The sequence below is a fragment of the Alexandromys fortis genome, unplaced genomic scaffold (assembly GCF_014885135.2).
Source record: "Alexandromys fortis isolate MF-2015 unplaced genomic scaffold, M_Fortis_MF-2015_v1.1 scaffold_125, whole genome shotgun sequence".
Lineage (NCBI taxonomy): Eukaryota > Metazoa > Chordata > Mammalia > Rodentia > Cricetidae > Alexandromys > Alexandromys fortis.
The window spans coordinates 777,620-801,837 of NW_026068026.1; the positions used below are offsets into that span (position 1 = coordinate 777,620).

General features: G+C 50.6%; 4 protein-coding genes across 5 annotated transcripts in view; 2 read left to right on the forward strand and 2 right to left on the reverse strand.

Annotated features, from left to right (window-relative positions):
- Window positions 1–338: 338 nt before the first annotated feature.
- Window positions 339–4,950, reverse strand: Cyp27b1 (cytochrome P450 family 27 subfamily B member 1). The gene is made up of 9 exons (XM_050163891.1): window positions 4,744–4,950; window positions 3,997–4,187; window positions 3,367–3,569; window positions 3,075–3,275; window positions 2,794–2,966; window positions 2,427–2,593; window positions 2,168–2,246; window positions 1,597–1,794; window positions 339–1,316 (listed from the first exon to the last, which is right to left on the reverse strand). The coding sequence occupies exons 1-9, from the start codon at window positions 4,936–4,938 to the stop codon at window positions 1,164–1,166; spliced, it is 1,560 nt and encodes a 519-aa protein (XP_050019848.1). The 5' UTR covers window positions 4,939–4,950; the 3' UTR covers window positions 339–1,163.
- A 1,654-nt stretch (window positions 4,951–6,604) lies between these two features.
- Mettl1 (methyltransferase 1, tRNA methylguanosine) lies at window positions 6,605–10,893 on the reverse strand. Of its 2 annotated transcripts, none has more exons than XM_050163889.1 (6): window positions 10,768–10,893; window positions 9,359–9,522; window positions 7,979–8,163; window positions 7,758–7,871; window positions 7,516–7,617; window positions 6,605–7,367 (listed from the first exon to the last, which is right to left on the reverse strand). In XM_050163889.1, exons 1-6 carry the CDS (start codon window positions 10,842–10,844, stop codon window positions 7,212–7,214), a joined length of 798 nt encoding a protein of 265 aa, XP_050019846.1. In that variant the 5' UTR covers window positions 10,845–10,893; the 3' UTR covers window positions 6,605–7,211. The 2 variants fall into 2 exon arrangements, with proteins under 2 accessions (XP_050019846.1, XP_050019845.1); XM_050163888.1 differs by lacking the exon at window positions 10,768–10,893 and adding an exon at window positions 10,309–10,448.
- Window positions 10,894–10,998: 105 nt separating this feature from the next.
- Eef1akmt3 (EEF1A lysine methyltransferase 3) lies at window positions 10,999–19,291 on the forward strand. The gene is made up of 3 exons (XM_050163890.1): window positions 10,999–11,175; window positions 11,297–11,408; window positions 18,319–19,291. The coding sequence occupies exons 1-3, from the start codon at window positions 10,999–11,001 to the stop codon at window positions 18,726–18,728; spliced, it is 699 nt and encodes a 232-aa protein (XP_050019847.1). The 3' UTR covers window positions 18,729–19,291.
- Window positions 19,292–20,621: 1,330 nt separating this feature from the next.
- Window positions 20,622–24,218, forward strand: part of Tsfm (Ts translation elongation factor, mitochondrial) — an 8,212-nt gene continuing 4,615 nt past the window's right edge. Inside the window, exons 1-4 of the mRNA XM_050163887.1 lie at window positions 20,622–20,757; window positions 20,950–21,120; window positions 21,774–21,902; window positions 23,195–23,317. Of these exons, the coding sequence (XP_050019844.1) occupies window positions 20,713–20,757; window positions 20,950–21,120; window positions 21,774–21,902; window positions 23,195–23,317 (468 nt within the window). The 5' untranslated portion in view covers window positions 20,622–20,712. The remainder of the gene's footprint in view (window positions 20,758–20,949; window positions 21,121–21,773; window positions 21,903–23,194; window positions 23,318–24,218) is intronic.

Below are 24,218 nucleotides of genomic sequence, written 5' to 3' on the forward strand. Positions count from 1 at the left end.
ATGGCCTTCGATTCTGGTGGTCCAGGCTCTGAAAGCTCCTTTGTCACCAAGAGTGGAGCTGCCTCTGAGCCATCTCGGCGGATCCATTGGCACCCAGACCCACTGTACATGGGCTTCTGTGCCTATTGTTCACCTCTGGGAAGCCCGACTAGGCTTGGCTGTTCCCACTCAGATAGAAACTCGTCTGGTTTTGTCACAACACACTCTTCCAGACCGATTGTCCAGACTGCCCCATCGTTAAGGGAGTTACTCCCAGAGCCTGAGAAGCCAAGGTGGGAGACGGGGGTCAGATCTTGCCAGGAGTGGGAGAAAAGTAGATCCCAAACCAAGGAGTAAACATTTTATTTTAACGCTTGGTAATATAAATTATTTTCAATATAAAAAAGAAGACAGGCTGGGGGATAGGGACAAGCCAAAAGACGTGAAGTAAGACGTGGAGCAGACCACTTCAGAGTGGCCGAAGAGCCAAGGCGGAGCTTTAAAATACCGTAAATGAGGCTGGGACAGACTCCCTTTCCTAGAGAAAAGGGGCAGGCAGAGCCTGGTGAGTGTTCATCCCTTCTGCCGCAAGGCCCAGATTCGATCTGAGGATGTACATGGTGTGACGTAGCCAGAGATGAGATGGACCCTGACAGGAGGTTTAAAGACTGCTAAAACTGTAAGTATCCCAATCCTTGGAAAGGTGAGATAAAGAGGGTTGTGAGTTCAAAGACAGCATGAATCACACAAGTGTCTGACTCAAAAAAGAAAAAAGTAGTCTAATAAACCAATAAGACTTCATCACTCTTCTCAAAGAGCTCACGTGCTTAGACAGGGACCCACCAGGTGTACACCAGGTACACAATCACTTAGCTCATGCCATGGTAAATGCTTAGACAGCATGCCAGCGAACGCTGTAAGCACGGGAGGAACGGGTTGAATCCCTCCCCAAGCCACCCAGGGCTATTAACTATCATCCGAGTTGACTCTTTAAGGATGTGTTAAAATCTGATGGCTTTGGTCCTTGAGGAGTGACCAGGAGAAGTACCGAGCGAGAGAAAGGGTTGCGGTTCTGTGAGAGCCAGCCGAGTCAGGCCACGCACACGCTTTACACGTAGGTCACATCCTACTTTCTGAAGTTTGTCCAGACAGACAGGCCTCAAGGAAAGGTGTGCCTCCTGTGCCTAACAGAGAGCAGATGACTCCAGCTTCCTTCCGTGGGGCTGTCTGTCTACAAACTGCAGGTTGATGCTCCTCTCGGGTACCAGGACAGTCCGGGTCATGGGTCTGACTGGGAGGGCACCCGGCTCAGGCAGCACCTCAAAATGGGTCAAGATCTAAAAAGGGAAGAAGAAGGTTATCACTATGAGTGAGCCTTTGATTGGCAAAGAACATTTTTAGCATCAGAATGGCCACCATTTGGATGGCATCTGTGGCCAGGAAGGGATTTCTTGGTCAATGAGGGCAGGAGTTATGGAAGGGAAAATGAGAGTCCAGATATCTTTGCTTATACTCCAGACCTATAATGGGAATTGGCTGAGTCTTACATGTTTCACTGTGCTTGTCAGAGGACAAGAACACCCAGTCAGGGGCTTGTATAAGTTCTACATCACTTACCTGGACCAAAGCCATTTGTAGTTCAAGCTCCGCCAGGCGCCTCCCAATGCAGCTGCGTTTGCCAAAGCCAAAAGGAAGAGATGCAAATGGGTGGGGGGCTGGGCTACCCCCCAGCCAGCGAGCTGGATTAAAAGAATTTGGCTCTGGAAACTGGGCAGGGTCCCTTGAAGTGGCATAGTGACACAGAGAGACCAGCGTCTGAAGGGGGTAAAATGCAAACTTGTCAGTTCAGTAGCCGATTTGTGAGTCCACACTGGCAGTTCTAGCCCTCAGGAAACAAGCAGGAGGATGGTGAGTTCAAGGCCAACTGAGGTACACAGCAAGATCCTCTCCCCTCCCCCCAAAGCTAATAGTTTGAGCCTGAGAGTGCAGGATGGGGGACTCTGAAGAAGATTCATGGACTAGTGTAAAAGCAGGCCCTGGTTGATGGTGAGGAACTTTCTCCATTGCTCCGTTATATCTTAGAAAAAGGTATGATAAAGGTGGGGGGTCTGGAAGGTTTGGGGGAGTGTTTGAGGATAGCTTGGGCCCACGGGGGGTAAGGAATGACTTAGCAGAAGGATCTACTCACATTTTGGGGGATAATATAATCACCCACACAGATATCTCTGTCTGGGACACGGGAATTCCCAGGTACCACAGGGTACAATCTAGGTCACAAAACAAAAGATGGATTCAACAAGGTGCGGCTGGGGACCCAGCTCCTCCTCCTCCTCGGGAGTAGAGAGCCAGTTTTCCCTGTTCTCCCTCTCAGCTTCCATCCACTGTCCGCTTCCTTGGCATTTTCTCCTCCAGCATTCTCTCTAGTTCCTACTTTTCTCCCTCCTCACCTTAACACTTCCTTGATCACCGCCTTCAACAGGCGTAGCTGGGACAGAGCTTGGGGCTGGGCACGGGAGCCAGGGTCCACAGCAGCTTTGATCTCACGGTAAAGTGCGGACTGGACTTCAGGGTGCCGGGATAGCTCATAGAGCGTCCAGGAGAGCGTATTGGATACCTGGAGGAACAGGTCAGACCATCTGCTGTTAGACATGGGAATTCTGGTGAAGTGGGTAGCAAAGGGAGGGCGTGGTCTGGAACCAAACAGTTCCTAAGGCCAAGCCTGTATACATGATCAAAGTGGATGCCCTGAATAGTGAGTGGCCCTGGAGCCAGGGGAAACTGCGCTCTGGAAATGGGACTATAGAGAATCCTCACCGTGTCCACTCCAGCCAGTAGTAGCTCTGTCACGTTCCCCACGATGGACTGGACAGACAACTTTTCCCGAAAAAGGAAGTTGGTTAAGTGATGCCCAGACGGCACGTTCTCCCCAAGTTTTCCCTGTTTTCGCACGGTTGTTTCGCCTTCTCGCTGCTCCACGTGCTTCTGGGCTGAGAAAGGCAGATTGATGCCTCATGATGCCGGTACAGCTTTAGATACTCTAACACGTCTCACCTCCCCCACCCCGCCCCCAGCCAACACACACTTCTGTGCCTTACCAAAGGCGAACATTTGGTCCCAGTCTCGGCATAGGCGGGCCCAGGGTCCGGGTACAAGGCGGTGCATCCAGTTGGGCATTGCCATGGTCATGAGTGTGGACACAAACACCGAGCCCACCGCATGGATGAAGGTCTCTGTGTCCGGAGGGACTTCAGCCTCCAGGCAGCCCAGGCGCGAACCCAGCAGCACCACACCTATGCCTGACCGGCCGGAAGGGGGCGCAGTCAGACACCAGGCGTCTAGGTCCCAGAGCCACCGACACTTGTCCCTAACTGCTATTTTAGGATTCACCTTCTAGGCCAAATTTGTAAAACTCTCCCGCCACATCCTGAACGAGGTTGGGTAACCCAGAGCCACGTCCCCGCTGGCGCCTTAGTCGTCGCACAAGGTCACGGACCACTTTGTCGAGAGTTCCTGCATAGCCAGCCGCTGCTTGAGGCCGGAGGAGTAGCGGGGCCAGGAGACTTCGGAGCCTCTGCCATTCTTCACCATCCCTGCCCGGGTGCAGAGAGCGCGCATCAGGGAGGTGAGCGTGTGTGGAGAAGGCTAGGGTGACCAGAAGTATCGTGCCTGTTTCCTCCGAGTGTAGAGTGTAGGAACCTGCCCCTAACCTAGCCCATCTTTCATCTCCCTTCTTTACTCGTTTCCTGCCCAGGGATGGGAGTGGGTTCTAGGGTAAGCTGAGTCACAGAGGCTTACATTCCGTACAGAGGCTAGTACCACGGATTCTTAGGATCCTGGCCTCAAAGTGGGGCGGGGACAGGCAAGGACTTGGCTCTGCCTGAGTTTGGATGGTACAGATTGGAGAACTCGGAGATGCCAGAAGGTTGGTGGAAACTGCCGACTTCTCTCCAAGCCCAACTTGGCTGGATACAGGAGAAGGGCAGGGATGGAGGATTGGGAGGTCAAGGGATCACTCACGCTGTTAGCAATCCGCAAGCCCGTTGGTAGCGGCGACGGTGCTCTGCCCAAGATGAGAAGCTGCAGCGCTCTGGACAGGAGCTCTCTTGTCGCAGCAGCTGCTCCACAAGTGCAGGGGAGGCCACATATACAGTGCGAAGTGTCCCGAAGCTACCGGACCATATTGGCCCGTAGCGCGCAGTTCCCTGAACCTGAGAACCCGTGCAGAGGACGTTTGAACACTTGGGAAGGTGACTCTTAGTTTAGCTTGTGCCAAGGCCAAGGGCGGTGGCTAGGTTAAGGGGAGCTTTTCCAGTGCCGGCCCAGATGCTGCAAACTTTTTCTTCCATCCCACGAAAGTTTGGGCGGGAATGACAAAATAGAGGAACTTTGCATAAAGCAGACGTTTAGGGCTTCTTTTTAGGTATCTGGCTTTAGCCTAGGGGGAGCAGTTTCTTCAAGGCTCCTCTGCTAGATTGCACCTCAAGACGAACCTCCAGGAAAAGAAAAGGAACGTGCAGCTTTAAGCCACATCAGGTTAGCACAATGCTCTCACCCTTCCCGTACTCTTGTCCTGAATCTGCAGGGTCTCCTATCGTAAAGTGATAGCAACCCCTTTGCCAGATGTACTTGTAGACTCTGGTTCATTACCCACAGGTACCCATTCTCACTGGCCCTCCTTCTTGTGTTCTTCACTGTGGTCCTTTCTGCCATTAAAGCCAGTTCTCCCAGTTCAGTCCCACCAGTGGCAGGGACTGTCCCTCTTACCTGCAGTTCATGTAGTCTGGACAGCCCCCCTTTGCAGAAAAGTTCTGCCAGGAATCTTGGCATAGAGGGCCCAGGGATGTCAGACAAGCTCTGGAAAGCTAAGTCAGAGCTTCTGGAGGCCAGTGCAGCATCCAGCTGTGGAGGCAGGTGCACTCGATGGAGCACTCTGGAGGCGAGGCTGACAGCCTGGGTCATGTTTTATGTGCAGGGAGTTCGCCACTTCTCCAGAGCATCTTTTGCACTTGCCTGAACCCCTTTATAACCCTTGGCCCTGGGGGTGAAGACGCTCCTGTCCAGCCCTTCAGCCAATCCCTTTTGCAGAGAGCACAGCACCCAGGAGCCGTAGGCGGGGCTGGCTCCCTTGCTCAGTTGGGTCTCCTTTGGTAATGATTGCCGTCAGGGCTCCCTCAGTGCTCCTCTTGTATGCTTTGGTCCAGCGGCAGTTCTCTTCCCGGGAAAGGTTACTGAGCATGGATTTCGGAAACCAGCCCCTCATAGTCCCACCACTTCCCCGGGGAGCCAAGTCTCCTCTCTATCACCCTGAATGGAAACAAGGTAAAGGCAGTTTCAGCCCCCGTATTCTAGGTTCGCTCCTTCTCTGCTGCAGGGATTTACCTGCGATAGCCTAGCCACAACTCTCCTCCTCCTATGTCTAACACAGACAACACCACATGTAGGTCAATGGGTTAAAATGGTTCCCCCCCTTTTTTCGTATTTTAGTGTTTTTTATGTGTATGATTTGCCTTAATCCATGTGTAACATGTGTCTGGTGACAGTGGAAGTCAGGACTTAGATCCCCTGAACTTTAAGGATGGCTGAGCCACCTGTTGAGTGCCGGGAACTGAACTCAGGCTTTCTACAAGAGCACCAAGTGCTCTTAACCACTGAGCCATAGCTCTGATCCCTTTTCTTAAGATTTTAAACCAAGCAGATGCATGTTGGTTTGTGCACACGTGTGTGCATGCATGTGCATGTATATGCATGCCCAGAATCCAGGAGAGGACATCGGGTCTCCTGGAACAGGAGTTACAAGCTGTTGAGAGCCACCCATCTTGGGGTCCTCTGAAAGAAGACTGAGAGCTCTTATCCACTGAGTCATCTCTCCAGACTCCATCTTTGTTTCTTGGGAGAGGGAGTGTCTTAGCTCAACAAGTCCCTTCCTTCCAGACATGATGATTAGGGTTTGAGGAAGAGAAATGAAGAGAGTGTCCGAGGGCCAGCAAGTAAGTGAACTTGACACCAAGCCTGATGATCTGAGTTTGATTCCAGGGACCCAGAGTGAAAAACGAGAACTGAGGCCATTGGGTTGTCTTCTACCATCATACATGGGCCTGTGCACACCCTCACCTCCACACACACAAAAATGTAAATAATAATACACTCCAGGCAGTGGTGTACACCTTTATCCCAGCACTCGGGAAGCAGAGGCAGGCGGATCTCTGTGAGTTCGAGGCCAGCCTGGTCTATACAGTGAGTTCCAGGACAGCCAGGGCTACAAAGAGAAATCTTGTCTTGGATAATAAATCAAAGGAGTTTTGTTTTTGGAAAGTATGTAAGTTTGGAGATTCTGTCTTTGGAGAGCATGAAGGCTAAGGTCACTCAACATATTTTGGGCATCTTTGTGGTCAGCAGCCACATACTACTTTGAGCCACAGAATCCTCCCATTCAGGGGCTGGAGAGATGGTTCAGCAGTTAAGAGCACTGGCTGCTCTTACAAACAGGACTTGGTTCCCAGCACCCACATCAGTCTCTCACAACTGTCTGTAGCTCCAGTTCCAGGGGAACCAACTCCCTTTTCTGGCCCCCAAGGGCCCAGGCATGAGTGTAGGGCACATACCTACATGCAGGCAAATACACACATACATTTTAAAAAATAATATTCCAGTTTAGCTCCCTACTCCTCGGTCTTTCTTCCTCCGCCTTCCCTCCCTCAGCCCATCAGGTAGTATGCCAGTCAGTTAGCTGGGAAAGTCTGGAATCAAAGGTCACCGTGGTATCCCTCTCGCCCTCCAGTATGAGAGACGGCAGCACCGACGGCCAGGAGACGGGAGGAGGCACGTGATACACACCCCAGCATTCCTGGGAAACAGCAGCATGGGCACGCCAGCACACACACTATCCCCAGGACTGCAGAGTAAACACAACGGGGGGTGAGCAACCTGAGCCAAACACACAGCTTAGACAGCAGGGCACTGCCCTCTTCACTCCAGCTGAGGAGAACAAAACCCCACACCCCTCCAAATACACCCTCTGGTCCAAGGTCCTTTGACCTTCTCGGTCAGCTTCTTCTGCTTTCTTCTGACAGCGGAGGGGCAGGAACACAGAGTCAGTGATGGGTGAGAACACAGGCCACACCCAGCTTCTCGGAAAGATCATGGCTGTGTCCCAGCAGTCTGAGCAGGCCTGGGGTGCAGAATTGATCTTTCTTCTAGTTACTAGATGAGTCCAGCTCAGGCAGGGTTAGAAGTCAGTGGTCTGGCAGGGTGGGATTGGGGGTCACCGTCTGGAGGACGGGATCCTGTATCCTTCGGAAGATGGCCGGGAAATTCTTTCCTCCATTGCGTAGAACTTTCTTTCCTTCCTCGGTTGAAGTGCCTAGATGTTCCACAATGGGATCTTCACTCTGCAGAAAGAGGGTCCAGCATGTCCCTATCCACCTTTCAAACTGCCCTCGCTGACTAGACTCCCATTCCTGGCCCTACACTAAGTTCAAGAACTAGAGAACCACTTTGAATAGGGCTGTGTTCTTGCAATTCCCTCAGGCATCTTACTAGCTCTTCCAGAGGCACGCGCTCGAACAGTGGGTGCTCTTCAAAATGGGTGCACATCCACTGGTGGAGTTCCAGCACATCGGTGATGGTGTACACCAGGCCCTGGAGAGACAACATCATCTAGATATGGGCTGAACGCAACTGAGCAATGAGACAGGCATGACAGTATAACTGCCTAAATGTCCCCCCAGTTAATTCTTGGTGGAGAGCCCCGGGCAGGCCACCGACACCTTCCCGCTCACCCCGATGCTCAGCACGTAGGCATATTCCGCCAGGAGCGTGGCACTGATGATTCGCCACTTATGCTTCGTTCGCTTAAAATGTGGGTCGGGAAAGAGGAAGAACATCTTCGTCAGCTGTGGGACAGATGTGCACCAACAGGAAGGCTTGTGAGTGCCTGGCTTCCTGCTCCACCGGCCGACCAGCCCAGCCCACCCCACCCGGGCTGCTCCCCAGGCTGCACCTGGCCCTTGCGGAAGAAGTTAGGCAGGTGTTTCATGGCGTTACTGCGAAGGCAGGCAATGTTCTGGAATCCACCTCCAGGAGCGGCACGGAGGGCCCGAATCCTGTCTTGTACATAGTCGGACACCTTTACCCGGATCTCCAGACCCAGAATCAGGGTATCTGGGAAGAGTGGTGACAGTGCCACTGGGGACAGAAACGGCAAAGGGATCATCAGCGTCATAGTTCGAGGAAGAACCAAGAGGTTTTAACACAGGAGAGAAAGTTTCTGTGTGTAGATATCTAAGCCATGAGCGGGGCAGATACCCACACCTGCAGTTTTCTGCAGGAGACAGAAAAGACATAAAACTGTCACAAGTCACAGGAGCAGTGTGGTGGCTCATGTGTTTAATCCTAAGCATTGGAAATAGGGGAAGGGGGACAGAGGCAGGCGGGATCTCTGTGAGTTCAAAGCCAGCTTGCTCCAGATAGCAAGTTCCAGACCAGACAGGGCTACATGGCAAGATCCTGTCTCAAAAAATGAAATAAAAACCAACAAACAGATCTGTCATATAGACTACAGCACAGCTGCCTTTGTTTCAGAGCAGCGTTTCAGCTTCCCGATGCTGCGCAGGAACTTTAGCTCCTCATGCTGTGCTGACCCAACCACACAATTACTTCACTGCTACTCATAATCGTAGTTTCGCTACTGTTATGAGCTGTAATGTAAATATCTGATATGCTACCCCAAAGGGTGGCGAACCTGCTTGAGTGTTTTCATGACAAAGTCTCATTTGATCCTTTTCACGCTCTGTGGTAGACTGTGAAGGTGGGAAACTGAGGGTCAGAAACGCTCACGATCATAGAACAGGGGAGAGCTCAGACATGAGGCAACATTTCCAGTCTCGACCATGTTCTCTCTCTATAGGGGAAGGGTGAGACACAGGCGAGGAGTTTGGCATGCATGCTCTCGAAAGCCAAAACAACACAACAGGAACCCCAAATCCTAAGAGAGTGGGGCAGAATGTGTTCTGGCAAGAAAGCGGGTAGAAGGGAGAAGCTGGTGGAATCCCCAAGAAAGACAGTTCAGGATCAGTGCCCGCGGTAGCTGATCTCTGACGCTTGTGCTGACCGGCTCACTGACCCAGCACAGGGCAGGTGACATGGCTTGTGTAGGGACTGGAGCCAGACAGAACGGCCCAGTCCTAAGATACATTTCAGGCAGCCCCCTCCCTTCTCCAGGGCAAAGGCCACAGACCCAGGGTAGAAGAAAGGTGGAGGCTCGCCACCTGATGTCACTGCGTCTGGTCACAGGAGGAAAGGTCAACTAACCCTGTGCCTGACCTGCTGAGGTTGCAGATCCCAGGCCTCTCCTTGTCCCAGGGAGCCGGCCTTACCTTACCTAACAAACCACCGTAGCCACACCCTATGTCTGCAAACTCCACTTGGGCCCGAGCTTGCTTCTCTTTCTCATCCTTTGCATCATCATGGCTCTTATTTTGAATAAGCGGAGCAAAGAACTCTGGGTAAAGCTCAGACCAGTCCATCTCTTCTGGCTTCACAGGGCTATTGGAAAGAAGACAGACACATGAGACTGTAGGGCACGCCATTGTGACCTGTTTGTGTAGGGGTGGGAGGGGGATGGTAGATTTCTCAAAAAAATCCACAGTCGTGGGCCATGTGGTATCTAGAGGGCATGACAGAAAGTCCCCTGGCTCCTAGGGTGTGGATCACAGCCTTTCATGTTCTGGGTAGTAACATGCCAGGAAGCTCTCCTTTCTGGAACGAAAGTTCTTTCTCCCAGACACTGACTACCTGAGGTACTGGGACACTAATCTATTTATGTATGTGTTTTCTGTGCAGAGGATGAATCAAGGAGTGGCCAGGAGTGTGTATATGTTTATCTTTTTATAAACTAAAAAGCTAAAATAAAATAAAAAAATAAAAGCAAATCGGAGCCCGGTATGGTGGGGCACGCCTTTAATGTCAGCACTCAGGAGGCTGAGGGAGGTGGCTCTCCGTGAGTTCGAGGCCAGCTTGGGCTACAGAGCAAGTTCCAGGACAGCCAAGGCTGCCCAGAGTAACCCTGCCTCGAAAAATCAACTTGCTTCGCTTCTTTAGTTTCAGCAATAGTGTTCTTCTCTTCCCAGATCTGGTTGGCAAGTCCACCCAGACCTGGTCTACAACACCAAGGCCCCTCCCAGCCGCCAGCCGGTCAACTCCACCTTCTGCTCGTCTCCCTAACCTGTCCCCAGCTGACGTGTCACCCGGATAACTCTCCTGGGTCCTTCTCAGATCCCAGGCTGCTTGAGGAGCCCTGCCTCCCTCCCGGATCCCGCCCGGCTCGCTCACTAGCGCAGCGTGTGGTCCGCCATGGGGTTGGAGTGGGCGCGCTGCCGGTAATAGCGCTTCTGCGGCTGGGGGGCCTCCGTTCCCGCCATGATGCCACAGAATCCACGTGGAGAGCCGTGGCTTCGGGCGCAGGTTGATGACGCAACCGCGGGCTGCCAGTAGACCCCGCCCCTTAAAGAACCAAGGGCGAATTCTGCTGGACTTGAGGGGAGGACCCTGAAGGGGCGAGCAGGGGAGGGCAAGCGGACTGCTGGACTGACTGAGCTCGCGGGATGGCCAGCTCCAGGCACCCCGCCTTTTCTGTTGGCTTGCTTCTGCCTAGTCTGGGCTTCCAGATGCCTCCATGCACCTGTGCGCCCCGCAGGTGAGCGGGCTATGAGGATCCCGCCTCTGACGGTCGCATCAAACATTATTTCTTTTCCCTACTCGTGGTCTCAAACCAAGTCAGCTGGGTCCGACCTGTGTGGTGCTGCATGGGTCCTGGTCTGTGTGCGCCAGGGATCCGAGCTCGAGGGGTCGTCGTCGTCCCCATCCATCTCCGGGAAGTCCAGCTGGAGGGAGGAGGGCGAACTGGGGAGGCGGGGCCCGGTGCCTGGGAGCAGCCCAGATGGCTGGCAGTCCCCAGCCTCAACCCAGCCACCGAGTGGGATCCGAGCGCCGGCCGACGTGCTCCTGTGCTCTCTCTGCCTGATGGCCAGCTCCCACCCGGATCCTGAACCCGAGCCCGAATCCGTGTTCCCACGGGAGGTCCGGCTCTTCACCGACTCTTACTCGGAGAGCAGCCGGTTCTGCTTCTGTGGGCACGAGCTGAGCATCACGCAGAACTTTGGGTCGCGCCTTGGGGTGGCGGCACGCGTGTGGGATGCGGTGAGGAAGGGGCTGCCCTCAGTGAGGGTCCCTGAGAAATCCAGTTCCCGGACCCCGCCTCTCCCATATGGAACCACGGTCGTGACAATGTCCCTCTTTCTTTCTTTCCAACCCCTCGTAGGCTCTGAGCCTGTGTAACTATTTCGAGAGTCAGAATGTGGATTTTCGAGGCAAGAAAGTGATCGAACTGGGCGCTGGGACGGGCATCGTGGGAATCTTGGCTGCGCTGCAGGGTGCGTGAGCTGGCACCGCGGGAGGAGGGGCAGCCGAGTGTGGGAAGTTAATACGTGGATTCCTTGGGGTGGGCAGGACTTTTGAACTCAACTCAGTTCTTTAGTTTTAACAAACCCCTACTTTACTGTGAGGCAGATAGCGCTGATCGGAGTTCAGAACACCCAGGCTAGTTGGTACAAGGGTGGGCAAAACAAACCAAGAAATGCTAGAGATGCTCTTGCGTTAAAATGCATGTGTGGGTGGGTATTCGGGAGGGAGAAGAGACCTGGGGCGTTCAACCTCATCAAAGCTTTATAGCTTAGTTATGTTAGAGTCTTTTGAGGGTTTTTTTTTTTTTTTGTTTTTTGTTTTTTGTTTTTTTCGAGACAGGGTTTCTCTTTGGTTTTGGAGCCTGTCCTGGAACTAGCTCTTGTAGACCTCTCTCTCTCTCTCTCTCTCTCTCTCTCTCTCTCTCTCTCTCTCTGATCTGGGATGGGGTGTGGTCTAGTCGAGAAAAGTCTCAGTAAGCCCAGGCTGGCCTAAAATGGTCCTCATGCCTCAATTTTCCAAGTGCTGGAATTACAGGTGCATACCACCATACCAAATACAGCTTTAGGTTTTTATTGCTAGAAGAAATAAGGGTGTGAATTTTGGAGGGCTAGGGTGTAATGGTTTTATATATACATATATATAATATATATATTCATTTAGATGTATGTGGTGTCCTGGTTATAGATATTCATTTTAGATGTAGGGGGTAATTAATAAAGAGTCAGAAACTAAAAAAGTTCCTTACCTGTGATCTAAGTCATGCAAACAAGATGTCCTTGTCATAGAGGACATAACTGGGTCACGTTGAGGGAAGGCTTTGCAGACACAGACATTCATTCTTCTGTTCATTCAGTCAACATGTATTCTAAGTCCTCTGTGTGCCAAGAGTCGTGCTGGGGGTCCTGACATGGATAACAAGGATTTCCTCTCTCCAAGAACTCGTGGTCTAGGGAGGGGCAATGTGAGAAGAAGCTAAGGCACATACTCGGTGGTGGGGCTCTTGTCAGAGCTACCTTGACCACCGAAGGGTCCATCGAGGGGAACCTGACAGCTGAGGGGTTGTGGAGGGTGGGTGGATGAGAGTTAGAAAGTTATATTAGGAGGAGAGAAGCTAAATCTAGGGGTTCATGCCTGTAATCCCAACACTCAGGAGGCAGAGGTAGGAAGATTGGTATAAGGTCAAGGGCCAACCTGGGCTGTAGCATAAGACTGTCTCAGGTAGGAAGGGAGGGAAGGAAGAAAGGGAAAATGTGTGTGTATGTGTGTGTGTGTGTGTGTGTGTGTGCACGTGCATGAGAGAGAGAGAGAGGGGGAGAGAGCACCCACTGTCAGGCCAGCTGGGGCCTTTTTGTGCCCTGTTTAGTTTGCCAAGTCTGAAATCTGGGTGTGATCTATTCTCTCGCTTTGTGTCCCAGAAATCAGCCAGTCCTGTATCCTTAACACACCCACAACTGTCTGTCCCTTGTCCCACCATGTTTGGGTTGTCCACCACCACTTCTTGCCCCAATTTTCCTAAGTGTCTTCATGATGGGAAGGGTTACCACCCCCAAACTGACCCTGTGATCTTCCCCCACCAAACCTGTTTCTCCCTCAGGCTCTCCCATTACGAAGCCACCACCCACCCACCCAGTATGGAGCCTTAACATCACCTTTGTCATGTCCCTGCTTTTTCCCCCCATACCCTTCATGTCCTGTGGACTTTAACTCCTAAAAATCTCTTGGATTTTCTTGTGTTTTCTCGACTCCCCTCCTGGTTCCGCAGCCTGAGCCACCATCATTATCTGCTCAGACTATAATAAGGAGTTAAACTGGTTGGTCTTCTTGCTTTGAGTCCTGGCCCCCACCTACATCCTGGCTTACTCACACCACCCTACAATCAGAATAGCTTTTTCAAAATGCAGGTATCATCCCCACACCCCACCACACCGTACACCGCTGTCCAAGTCGTCTACCGATCCTTATTTCTTTCCGTGTAAAAGTGACCCCTTTGACCTGGCTACCAATGTCCTGCCTCCCTCTGTTCTGCTCCCTGGCCTGTATCTACTACCTTTCTCTCGGTTCCACAAACCTGCTTTGATGTCTCCTTCCTTTGGGACTTTGTGGGGGCTGCACTTTCTGCTTGAAACAGTTTTACTGCTTGGCTAATGCAAATGTATTCTTCCTTGCTAGGCTCAGAGAGCCCTTCCTTCCTCCCCACCACCCCCAGCCCATGCTGGCTTGGATCTCTTAGTACTCACACAGCTGTGCTCATAGACACACTTTAAGCTGGTTTTCACTGAGCTCAGGTGGGTCCTTGTGCTACCCAGCTAGCTTGTCAGATTTCCTTTGCCTGTTTATTCTTCCACGCTCTTAGACATTTATTTCCTAATCTTCTTATTCTTCAAACTGTAGATGCCTCTTCTGCAATTACCACCCTTATCTGTGACTCTATCTATCTATCTATCTATCTATCTATCTATCTATCTATCTATCTATCTATCTATCCTTTACACACAGAGTAGTATCTACATACTGGCTGTGTATATACATTTGTATATGATTGATATATATGTACATAGTTATGCTGAATTTCTATTGTGGGGAGGTCAGCGGACGATCCTACATCCCCTACATCCAAATGTTCACTTCACTGTAGTCCTCTCCTGTCCTTTCCTCAATCCACCCCAGTTAGGCACTCCCTCCGGGTCTCTAGCTGGGGTTGTGTTTTGAGCTCAGGACCAGTCTCTAGCGCACTCCAGTTGTTTCAGCACTGACGTGATACTCTTCTCTCCTTGAAACGTCCTTTGCTTTCTGGGCCAGTGCACTTCTGGCTTCCACCTACACTGCTGGCATACTTTCCCATCCTTTTTATATTAATTCCTTTCCATCCTTACAACAGAGACTTTGAGCGCCCCAGAGCTCAGGAGTAGCCCTTTTGACCCTTTATTTTTTTCTGGCTATGCTCCCTCCTGAGAAGTCACATGATTTTGTGGCTTTGAGTATCCTTTTTATGGTGAGGACCAGGATTCTCTCATTTCTATATCCAGACTTGTTTACATAACCCATTGCCTACTTGGTATCTTCCCGGGATTGTTTGATAGACATTTCAGACTTTGCTCACAAATGAAATCGCGCTCCCATTTCCAAGTCTGCCTCCTCTCCTGAAGCCCTCTTCATTTACATCACGGACAATTTGATCTGAATTAGGCCAAATGTTCAAAAAACATCCCCAGTCAGTGGTAGCGCACACCTTTAATCCCAGCACTCGGGAGGCAGAGGCAGGCCGATCTCTGTGAGTTCGAGGCCAGCCTGGTCTACAGAGCTAGTGCCAGGACAGGCTCCAGAGCTACAGAGAAATCCTGTCTTGATTCAAAAAAAGAATCTTTAATCAAAATAAAAATCCTTAATAAAAATCTCTGAGAGAGGAAAGAGAGAGAGAGAGAGAGAGAGAGAGAGAGAGAGAGAGAGAGAGAGAGAGGAGAGAGAAGGGAGAGAGAGAGAGAGAGAGAGAGAGACAGACAGACAGACAGAGGAGAGAATATCAGCTTGTTGACACTGGCAGCACCTTCAGAGTATATTCAGAATCTGACTGCTTCTTTGTCTTTGTCACTTACCTGATTTCCAACCAAGATCATCTCGCCCCATGACAGGTACCTTTGCAGTTGCCTCCTAACTAAATTCCCCTACTTCTGTTCTTGCTCTGCTGCAGTCTTTTGCTTGTGTGTGTGTGTGTGTGTTTTAAAGATTTATTTATTTATTTGTGTGTGTTCTGCCTGCATGTGTGTACCACATGCAATCCTGGTACCTGAAGATGTCCGAAGGAAGCACCAGATCACCTGGAACTGGGGTTGCAGATGGTCGTGAGCCACCATGTGGGTCACATGATGGGAGTCAAGCCGGGGTCCTCTGCAAGAGCAACACAAACACGTGCTCTTAACTGCTGAGCCATCTCTCCAGCCCGCTTGTGGGTTTTTTTTTTTTTTTAAATCACAACAATCAAAGTACACCTAATAAACCCTGAGTCAGTGTAGAAAGTCCTTCCACTTAAAATCGCCCCATCTTCTCTCATCACAGGAGTTGGCCCTCCTGTCCCCACTCCCTCTGCTTTTGCTGCTGTTTGTCCCTGCTGCTCCATCTTCACACCTGCCAGGCACGGTCCTGCCTCAAGCTCTCTGTGTGTGCTTGCTGATCAGGTGTTTAAACGGTAGACTTTAGCCAGGGGGAGCCACGTGGTTTGCTCCATCCCTGCTTCTCTTTGGGTCTTTCCCAAGAATGCTTAGGGAGGATTTCCCAAGCTGTCTGTCCTCAAAGGAGTCATACCGCTTCCCTGCTTGGTGCCTCACTGTACCATGTATTTGATGTATTGTGTGTCTTACTTCTTTTTGGCGTTGTTCTTTTAGATAACCCTGGTTGGCCTTAAACTGCTCATCTTCTGGCCTCTGTTTCCCAAGTGCTGGGATTATAGGTGTGAGCCACCAGGCCCTGTTTAGTTTTGGTTTGTTGACATTGTATCTTGCCATGCAGCCCCACATGGTCTGAGACTAACAGTCCTCCTGCCTCAGCCTCCCAAGTACTACAATTACAGACAGGTGGGTACCACTAGGCTTGGATATTTCATTTCTTTTAGTCATATCTTCTCTTCTTGACACTGCTTCTTGTTGTTGTTGTTGTTGTTATTGTTTTTGAGACAGGGTTTCTCTGTGTATCCCTGGCTTTCCTGGAACCCACTCTGTAGACCAGGCTGGCCTCGAACTCAGATCAGCCTGTCTCTGCCTCCCAGGTGCTGGGATTAAAGGCCTGTGCCCACCACTGTCTGGCACCACTGTTCTTTGTTTAATTGAAAAAGTTACATTTGTTTATTGAGGGGAGCGTACTTGTCATGGCACGCGTGTGGAGGTCAAAGGAACGTTTGTGGGAGTTCTCTCCACCATATGGGGCTCAAAACTCAAACTGAGATTGTAAGGCTTGGTGGCAAGCGTCTTTATCCACTGAATTACCTTGTTGCCCCATCCCCCTATTTTTGAAACAGAGTCTCGTGGAGTCTAGGCTGACCTCAAAGTAGGTAACCAAGGATGACCTTGAACTTCTGATTTGGCTGCCTATTCCTCTCTAGTGTTGGGATTACAGGCATGTACTATCACTTTTTGGTCTAAAAATTAATTAATTTATTTGGTGGAATAAAACCAAGGGCCTTATGTATTCTACCAACTGAGCTACAACCCCAGCCTGCTCCCTTTTTATTTTTTTTTGGGTATAATAAGGGATTTTTATTTAAGCGGGGACTCACAGATCACAATCCTCTGCTCCCACAGGGAACAGGAACTAAATCCAGCATCCAGGTGAGAGAGGAGAACAAACACCTTTTTGATAGCCAAGGCCACGCCCAACTGGTCCAGCCTCTCAAAAGCCATTAGCTGAAGAAGGTTCCCCCCTTTTGTCGAATATCCTGCTCCCTTTTTAAAACTAATTTATTTTGAAACATTATTATTACTATTATTATTAGTGTTTTTCGCTCCAGCCCTCCTCTAATTTACTGAGTCCGGGTCTTGCTGTGTAGTTGGTCTCTAAGTGATAATTGTCCCGATTCTGCTTCCCTAGTGCTAAAATCACAGGCAGGTTTTGTCACGCCTACACTATTTTATAAACTCCATGGGGGTGGATGATTATTATTATTATTATTATTATTATTTTGGTTTTTAGAGACAGGGTTTCTCTGTGTAGCCCTAGCTGTCCTGGAACGTGCTCTGTAGACCAGGCTGGCCTCGAACTCACAGAGATCCGCCTGCCTCTGCCTCCCGAGTGCTGGGATTAAAGGTGTGCGCCACCACTGCCCGGCATGAGGGGTGGATTCTTATCTGTCTTGTTCACTGCTGTATTCCAGACACCTGGCACAGAGGACCCTTGATGAGGATGGATGAATGAGATCTTATTGCTTCTGCTTTCTATACTGTTAATCCTGCTTCTGATTAAGTAGTTACTTTTGTGATTTGTGTGTGAGTGTTTCCATGTCCAGAGGGAAACTTTAGGAAGGCTGTAGTTTGGTTTTGCTTCCCGTTGAATCCCTAGCATTTAGCAAGAACTCAGTCCCCGTTTGTTGTGTGAGTAAAGTATTCTGTAATACTGATCTGATCATCTTTACACCAGATTCTGCTCTTCAAACCTGTTTCTTGGACCGGGAGTATAGCAGCTGAGTGCTTGCTCAGTATGTGAACACACTCTCAAGCCTGGCTCTCCCTTAGCATGCCATCGGCCTTGGGTAGGGTCTTGGCATTTTAGAGCAGTGGTTCTCAGTCTTCCTAATGCTTTAACCCTTTAATTCTGTTCCTCATGCTGTGGTGACCCCCAGCCATAAAACTATTTTTGTTGTTACTTCATGCCTGTAATTTTACTGCTGTTATGAATCATATGAATCTGTGTTTTCCCATGGCCATTTGGGGGTTGAGAACTGCTCTTCTAGACTGTAGCCTTCCTTAACTATGCCGTGCCCTTTGCCTTCCAGGCCCTTGTGCTCTATTTCGTGCTTGGAAAGCTTCATCTGACCAACTTGTGCTTGTCCTCTGAGGCTCAGCTGAGGTCACGTCTTCTGAGTTTGGGTGGGTAGGTGGGTGGGGGCGCCCAGCTCGTCGCCAGCTTGGTCCTGCCCAGGCTTTTGCTGACATCTGGTTGTTGTGTGTTGGGCAGAGAGGTTGAAGATTAGCTCGGAGAGAATGTTGATGTTGTAGAATGTAGAGTAACGAGACTGGCATGGGTGAGGCTGGGGTTAGGGCAGCTAAAAGCCAAAAGTATGGACTTCGGGCTTTTCAAGGCATGAGGCCTTGAGGTCTCTGGACCTCCCGGCAGGAGTCATGAGCCCTTTCACGGTCCCTCTGACTTGGATTTCTCCTCCTTGCTCTCCCTCAGGGGGAGATGTTACCATCACTGATCTACCATTGGCCTTACAGCAGATCCAGTATAATGTCCGTGCTAATGTACCATCTGGAGGCCGGGTGAAGGTCTGTGCCTTGTCCTGGGGAATTGACCAGCATGGCTTTCCTGGAAACTATGACTTGGTGCTGGGGGCAGATATCGTGTATCTGGAACCTACCTTCCCACTGCTGGTGGGGACCCTCCAACATCTGTGTGGGCCCCAGGGCACCATCTACCTGGCCTGCAAGATGAGAGAGGAGCATGGGACTGAGAGCTTCTTTCGGCACTTCCTGCCCCAGCACTTCCAGCTGGAGCTGGCCCAACGGGATGAGGATGTCAATATCAACATCTATAGGGCCAGGCCCAGGGAAGTGAGACCTGCTGGCCCTCACCCCTGCTGCTGAGCCCAGTCCCTGCCTCAGCAGAGGATGGCATATCTCCGGAGCCATAAACATCTGGATCAAAGAGAAGGATGGATTGCCTGTCTTCTTTCTTACCTCTTCCAGTTTGCTCCCCGAGGTATTCTTGGGGAGTTGCAGGAGAAGGACAGCTTGTTAAAATAGCAGAGCCCTAGAAGCATTGAGTTTAAAGCACAAAGAGGGGCCTTCAGCGGAGGAGGAAGAGATGGTGTGCAGGATATGGGGGGGGTAAGGGAGGCAAACTAGGTATGAATCATGGCTGCGGAGAGACTGCCACTGATCGCTTCTTTAAACAGAATGGACTTTTTTGCTTGTTTTTCTGAGACAGGGTTTCTTGTGTAGCCCTGGTTGTCCTGGAACTCTATGGACCAGGCTGGCCTCGAACACAGAGGTTCACCTGCCTCTGCCTCCTGAGTGCTGAGATTAAAGGTGTGTGCCACCACCGCCCAGCTTCAGAAAGGACTTTTTAAAAAAGCACATTCTTAGCTTGGGGTGGCAGCATATGCCTTTAACCCTCCAGCGCTCCAGAGGCAGAAGCAGGTGGACCTCTGTGAGCCTGAGGCCCACCAGGTCTACAGAGTTCGAGGCCAGCTAGAACTATATAGCGAGATCCTGCCTCAAAAAACAAAAACAAACAAATAAACAAAAACCAAAAAAAAATTCTTTGACATTCTTTAAGGGAAAAAAATGAGCATTAATCATCTCTTCTGCACCCCCAAAATGTAGATATTGAGGGGGAGCTGGTACCAAGACACCTCAGAACACCTGCTTCTTGCCTGCTATAATACAACTCTAAGACCTGAGCCTGGATAGGACAAGCTGCAGAGCTGTCCCTTGGGTTATACTTCTTCATCCTTTGCAGAGTTCAAGGCCTGACCACAGATTATCACTTCGTGTCCAACCTGGATTGAGTTCTTCTGATCTCCAGCTTTTCCTTCCTAATTTGTCTTCCCTTCGTGTCTTGTCTCTGCCCTCTGAAGCGGTCTGGATGGGCCTCTTTGCTTACTGTTTAGGCACACAGCTATCTCTGGTGTGTCTACTGCCTCCCTCTTAACCTCCAAAGTACTCTTCAGATTCTTGCAGCCTTCCCAAATCTGCTGGATTTAGCTTCTACTGCAGGAACAAATGCCTCTGCCTGGTACCCAGGCTACACTTGAGCTCTCACAAACTGCTTTGTATTTCATTTCCTACCCCTTTGTATTGCACTTTTAGCCAAATTGCTAAAGTCCTACTCTTTGTTCCCTAGCTCTGTGGCTGCATTTCCTTACTTCTCCGCTCTTCTTACAGGAAGGGCCACTGCTTCCTGTTAAAATTCACTCTTTGCTTCTGGAAAAATAAAACAAAAGCACCCTCCTTTTGCTGGTCCTTCTGTTTGGCTGTGACTTTCTTCTTGGGAGATCTTTATCTGTTTAGGGACCTTATCTTGCCATATCTGATTCTTTTTCCTCACCAATTGATAGATACCTTGGAGCACAGGGCTGTCTGTGATTTATTCATCACTAATCCCCTGAAACTGACAAGAGCCCCGGGCACACTGGTGTTCCGCAGATATTTTGCTGATTCAGTAATTATATATTCGGTTTGTTGAAAGAACTCCATGCCACCTCTCCAGGTGACTTTGGATAGTTTCCTGAGCCCACCTACCTGCTTCCCCTTTATCCTGGGTCATAAATGAATACTGGAAATGAAAATTGGAAATAAAGAAACATAAACTATTGCCTACATGTCTTGTGTTGTTATTTTGTAACAATGTTACCGTGTCGCTTTTCTGCTTTACCCACTGAGGTCTAAGTCTTTTCTGATACAGTTTAAAAAGTCAAGTCGAAGAGGCGATTATATTCCTCCGGTCTGCAGGTGGCAGCATCCTCGCTCGACACGTTCCGGGAGGAGTTTTGGCCCTCACGCCGCGCCGTAGGCCGGGCGTCTCACCTGTGCGCCGGCGCGCGGGCGTGTCCGGCTGCTAAAAAGGATGTCGCTGCTGCGCTTCTTCCCGGTCGCGTGCACCGGCCGCTCGGTGAGGGCTCGTGGCCAGGGGCTAACCTGCGCTCCCGGGTGCCGTGAGCGTGCCTTTCCTGTTCCCCGATCCGGGCTCCGCGCCGTCCACCCCGCAGTGCCCACAAGGGCTCGCCCTGCGGATGTGCCCCCTCGCCTCTGTCCAGCCCCGGGCACTCCCGACCGCTCATCCCTTTCTCCTTCCTCCCTCCAGGCGAGGTCCGTCCTGCTTCAGTCGTCCCAGCCATGGCACACGTTTCACGCGGGCCCCTCGTTGGCATCTGCCTCCAGCAAGGAGCTCCTTATGAAGCTGCGGCGGAAAACAGGCTACTCCTTCGTCAACTGCAAGAAAGCTCTGGAGACTTGTGGCGGTGACCTCAAACAGGTGGGAGGAGGCGCTGCCCGACCTGGTGCTGCAGCTCGACTTCATACTTTTCTTCCGGGGCTGTTCTGGGGATCATAGATGTGACCTACGGCCCTGCGTCCTTAACGACAGAGCCAAAGCAAAGAGTTTGGCTTAAACGATTTCGTCTTCAATTGACCCAGATTCCCAGAGTTGATCTCATGTTCGAGGGCTGTGGGATTTGCTACTGCTTGGTGATCAGTGTTTGTGTAAATTTCGAAGTTAGACGCCAGAGGCCCTCATGTACCGTAGTTTTGTACGTTACAATTAATCCTTTAGAGCTATGTCAGCGTTGTCTGTGTAACGAAGACACTAACCCGTAGTTGGGGTTGTGAAGATTAAACCACCGGCTACCTACGGTGCTCGTGTAGAGCACTTAGGAGGCACTAGTTTCTGTTACAGAATGTAGGAGTGCAGAAAGATCGGTTGGTTTTGTTTTTCAAGACGGATTTCTATTTGTAGCCTTGGCCGTCCTGGAACTCACTTTGTCGACCAGGCTGACCTCGAACTCACAGGGATCTGCCTGCCTCCGTCTCCCAAGTGCTGGGATTAAAGGCGTGCGCCACCACCGCCGGGCTGGTTTGGATATACTTTAAAGCACCATTTTTTCGAATTTTCCTCTTTTCCATTTGTAGGCAGAGGCCTGGCTGCACAAGCAGGCCCAAAAGGAAGGCTGGAGCAAAGCAGCCAAGCTCTCTGGGAGGAAGGCCAAAGAAGGCTTGATTGGACTGCTGCAGGAGGGAAACACAGCCGTGCTGGTAGAGGTGAGTCACTGGGGAGTCCGTGTACTAGAAACAGCTTGTCTTGGAGTACAAGGCCCGTAGTAGGGCCTTCGCATGCTTACGGGATCTGTTGAGAACCGCAGTGGTGGTTGGAGTTCGGTTCTCAGGGCCTGGGTTTAGTGTGGAAATGCAGGCGTCTTGATGGGAAACGGCCTAGCAACCTAGATCAGTTCTCCTCAGTGTGGATCCAGTGCAGCATTGTGACCTGGAACAGGTAAGTTTTCCTGTGATCTCAACACTTGGGAGACTGAGGCAGGAGGATTACTGTGGGTTTGAGGGCAGCTAGGCGAAAGTGAAATCCGGACCCCTTTACCCCTGAAAAAAAAAAAAAGTAAAATAGATTTTTAAAGTTAGTACTTATATTAACATGTTACTCTATATATTGAGGACTGATAAGTAGCGATTTAGAGGAGGCTGGAGGGTCATTGTTGGGAGCAGTTAAACTCCAGATCCCGAATTTCTTGTAATCCCCTGATCTGAGTGCCTACAGCTGCTCTGAGCACGAGACCTTCAGGAGTTCCTGATGGCCGGAGAGTGGTTTCTGGTGGGTTTGGCTGGGGTGTGGCTATCTCTATATAACCTGCCCCTGAACACAATAAAGGGGGCATTCTTGGGGAATTCAAGGATGACCCATGTCGCAGTCTCTCTGTGTGTGTCTGTGTATTTTAACCTCCAGCCCCCTTGCCCGAAGCGCGTGAACTGGGTGCCAGTGCAGAGCGCAGACACGGGGTGAGGAGGGGTGGGGGGGTGAGGGGGGGTGAGTGTGTGTGTGGGGGGTGCGTGGCAGGTCACGACTGACAGCAGGTGCAGAGAAGGCTCCAATAAAGGAATGAGAGAAACGAGAGTGGGCATGGTGGCTCCTGGGTGTAATTCTAGCACTTAGAGGCAGAGGCAGGAAGATCAGTTCAGGGTCATCCACGGCTACTCACCCTCTTCACCGCCAGCCTGAGACCCTTTCACAAAACAGAAAAGGCTTGGAGTTGGACAGGGTTAATGGACAAGGTGACTGTGGTGTGTGGTGAACTCGGGAGTCCTTCAGGATGTTCTGGGGTCCTCCTGGGTGTGCAGGTTGTTGCCGACTCCCTGCCATGGCAACAGTCACTTCCTGGTTCCTGCCTCACCAGAACTGTGGAGCTGCAGCTTTAAAACCGGGGCTGTTTGTTTCTCTGGGGTCTGCAGCTTGTTCTGTCAACATCTCAGCTTAGCCTCCAACCTCAAGGGCGTTTGGGGACTGTTCATAAGCAGCTTGTGCAGCTGTATCGTTGTTCCCACAGGTAAACTGTGAGACGGATTTTGTCTCTAGAAATTTAAAGTTTCAGCAGTTAGTCCAGCAAGTCGCCCTGGGGACCCTGTCTCACTGTCAGAGCCTGCAGGATCAGCTGTCCACCTACACCAAGGTGAGTCTGAAGGGCGTCTCCGCTCGCCGAATTTGTCACCATGCCTTAGGGGTCTGTACTTTTCGGGGTGACCATCTCTTTATGCAAGTGCTGGGGATCCAGTTCTCACTGCCTGACCTGGTGACCGCTAGGAAATCCTTCCCAGAAGATTTTCCTTCAGTGATGCTCAGTTCTCAGTCCTTGCCAGCCAGCATCGATTGTCCATGTAAAGCAAAGCTTTCATACCCGTGTTCTGGTCTCTTGATAATCACAGCCCCAGCTGATCAGAAACCGCAGATTGTTAATCCAGAATATCACATCAAAGACTCTAGAGTCTTTAAAGGAACTCTCAAAACAAAGATAAGAGATATCTTCTTATTCCTTCTCTTTTAAAGATTTTTTTTATTGCATTATTATCACGATATACTTACTGGTGTGTGTGTGTGTGTGTGTGTGTGTGTGTATGGGTGCTTGGCAGGACTCAGTTCTGTCCTTCCATTATGTTGGTTCTGCAGCTGCTCAGGTGGTCAGGCTTGGCAGCACGCGCCTTTGCCCACTGAGCCGTCTCACTGCCCCCCTTAATCCCTTTTGAATCTCATTGTTTTTTCTTTTTTTTTTATATTTTATTTATTTATTATGTGTACAATATTCTGTCTGTGTGTCTGCTTGCAGGCCAGAAGAGGGCATCAGATCGCATTTCAGATGGTTGTGAGCCAACATGTGGTTGCTGGGAATTGAACTCAGGACCTTTGGAAGAGCAGGCAATGCTCTTAACCACTGAGCCATCTCTCCAGCCCCCTCATTGTTTTTTCTTGTATAAGGTTTATTTTATGTTTATTTATTTGCATGCACTTGGGTGCCCACAAAGGTAGGTGAGAAAGAGTCACAGTGGTTGTCAGCTGCCTAATATGGGTGCTGGGAA

What these genes read in the sequence shown, in the direction of transcription:
- Cyp27b1 (XM_050163891.1), bottom strand. Translation starts at nt 4,938, where the DNA reads ATGACCCAGGCTGTCAGCCTCGCCTCCAGAGTGCTCCATCGAGTGCAC. An exon ending in CCAGACTACATGAACTGCAG is followed by an intron (nt 4,188 to 4,743) that starts GTAAGAGGGACA and finishes ACGGGTTCTCAG; the next exon opens with GTTCAGGGAACTGCGCGCTA. An exon ending in GCTTGCGGATTGCTAACAGC is followed by an intron (nt 3,570 to 3,996) that starts GTGAGTGATCCC and finishes GCACCCGGGCAG; the next exon opens with GGATGGTGAAGAATGGCAGA.
- Mettl1 (XM_050163888.1), bottom strand. Translation starts at nt 10,397, where the DNA reads ATGGCGGGAACGGAGGCCCCCCAGCCGCAGAAGCGCTATTACCGGCAG. An exon ending in TGGCTACGGTGGTTTGTTAG is followed by an intron (nt 8,164 to 9,358) that starts GTAAGGTAAGGC and finishes TTCTGTCCCCAG; the next exon opens with TGGCACTGTCACCACTCTTC. An exon ending in CCTACGTGCTGAGCATCGGG is followed by an intron (nt 7,618 to 7,757) that starts GTGAGCGGGAAG and finishes TTGTCTCTCCAG; the next exon opens with GGCCTGGTGTACACCATCAC.
- Eef1akmt3 (XM_050163890.1), top strand. Translation starts at nt 10,999, where the DNA reads ATGGCCAGCTCCCACCCGGATCCTGAACCCGAGCCCGAATCCGTGTTC. An exon ending in CGGCACGCGTGTGGGATGCG is followed by an intron (nt 11,176 to 11,296) that starts GTGAGGAAGGGG and finishes AACCCCTCGTAG; the next exon opens with GCTCTGAGCCTGTGTAACTA. An exon ending in AATCTTGGCTGCGCTGCAGG is followed by an intron (nt 11,409 to 18,318) that starts GTGCGTGAGCTG and finishes GCTCTCCCTCAG; the next exon opens with GGGGAGATGTTACCATCACT.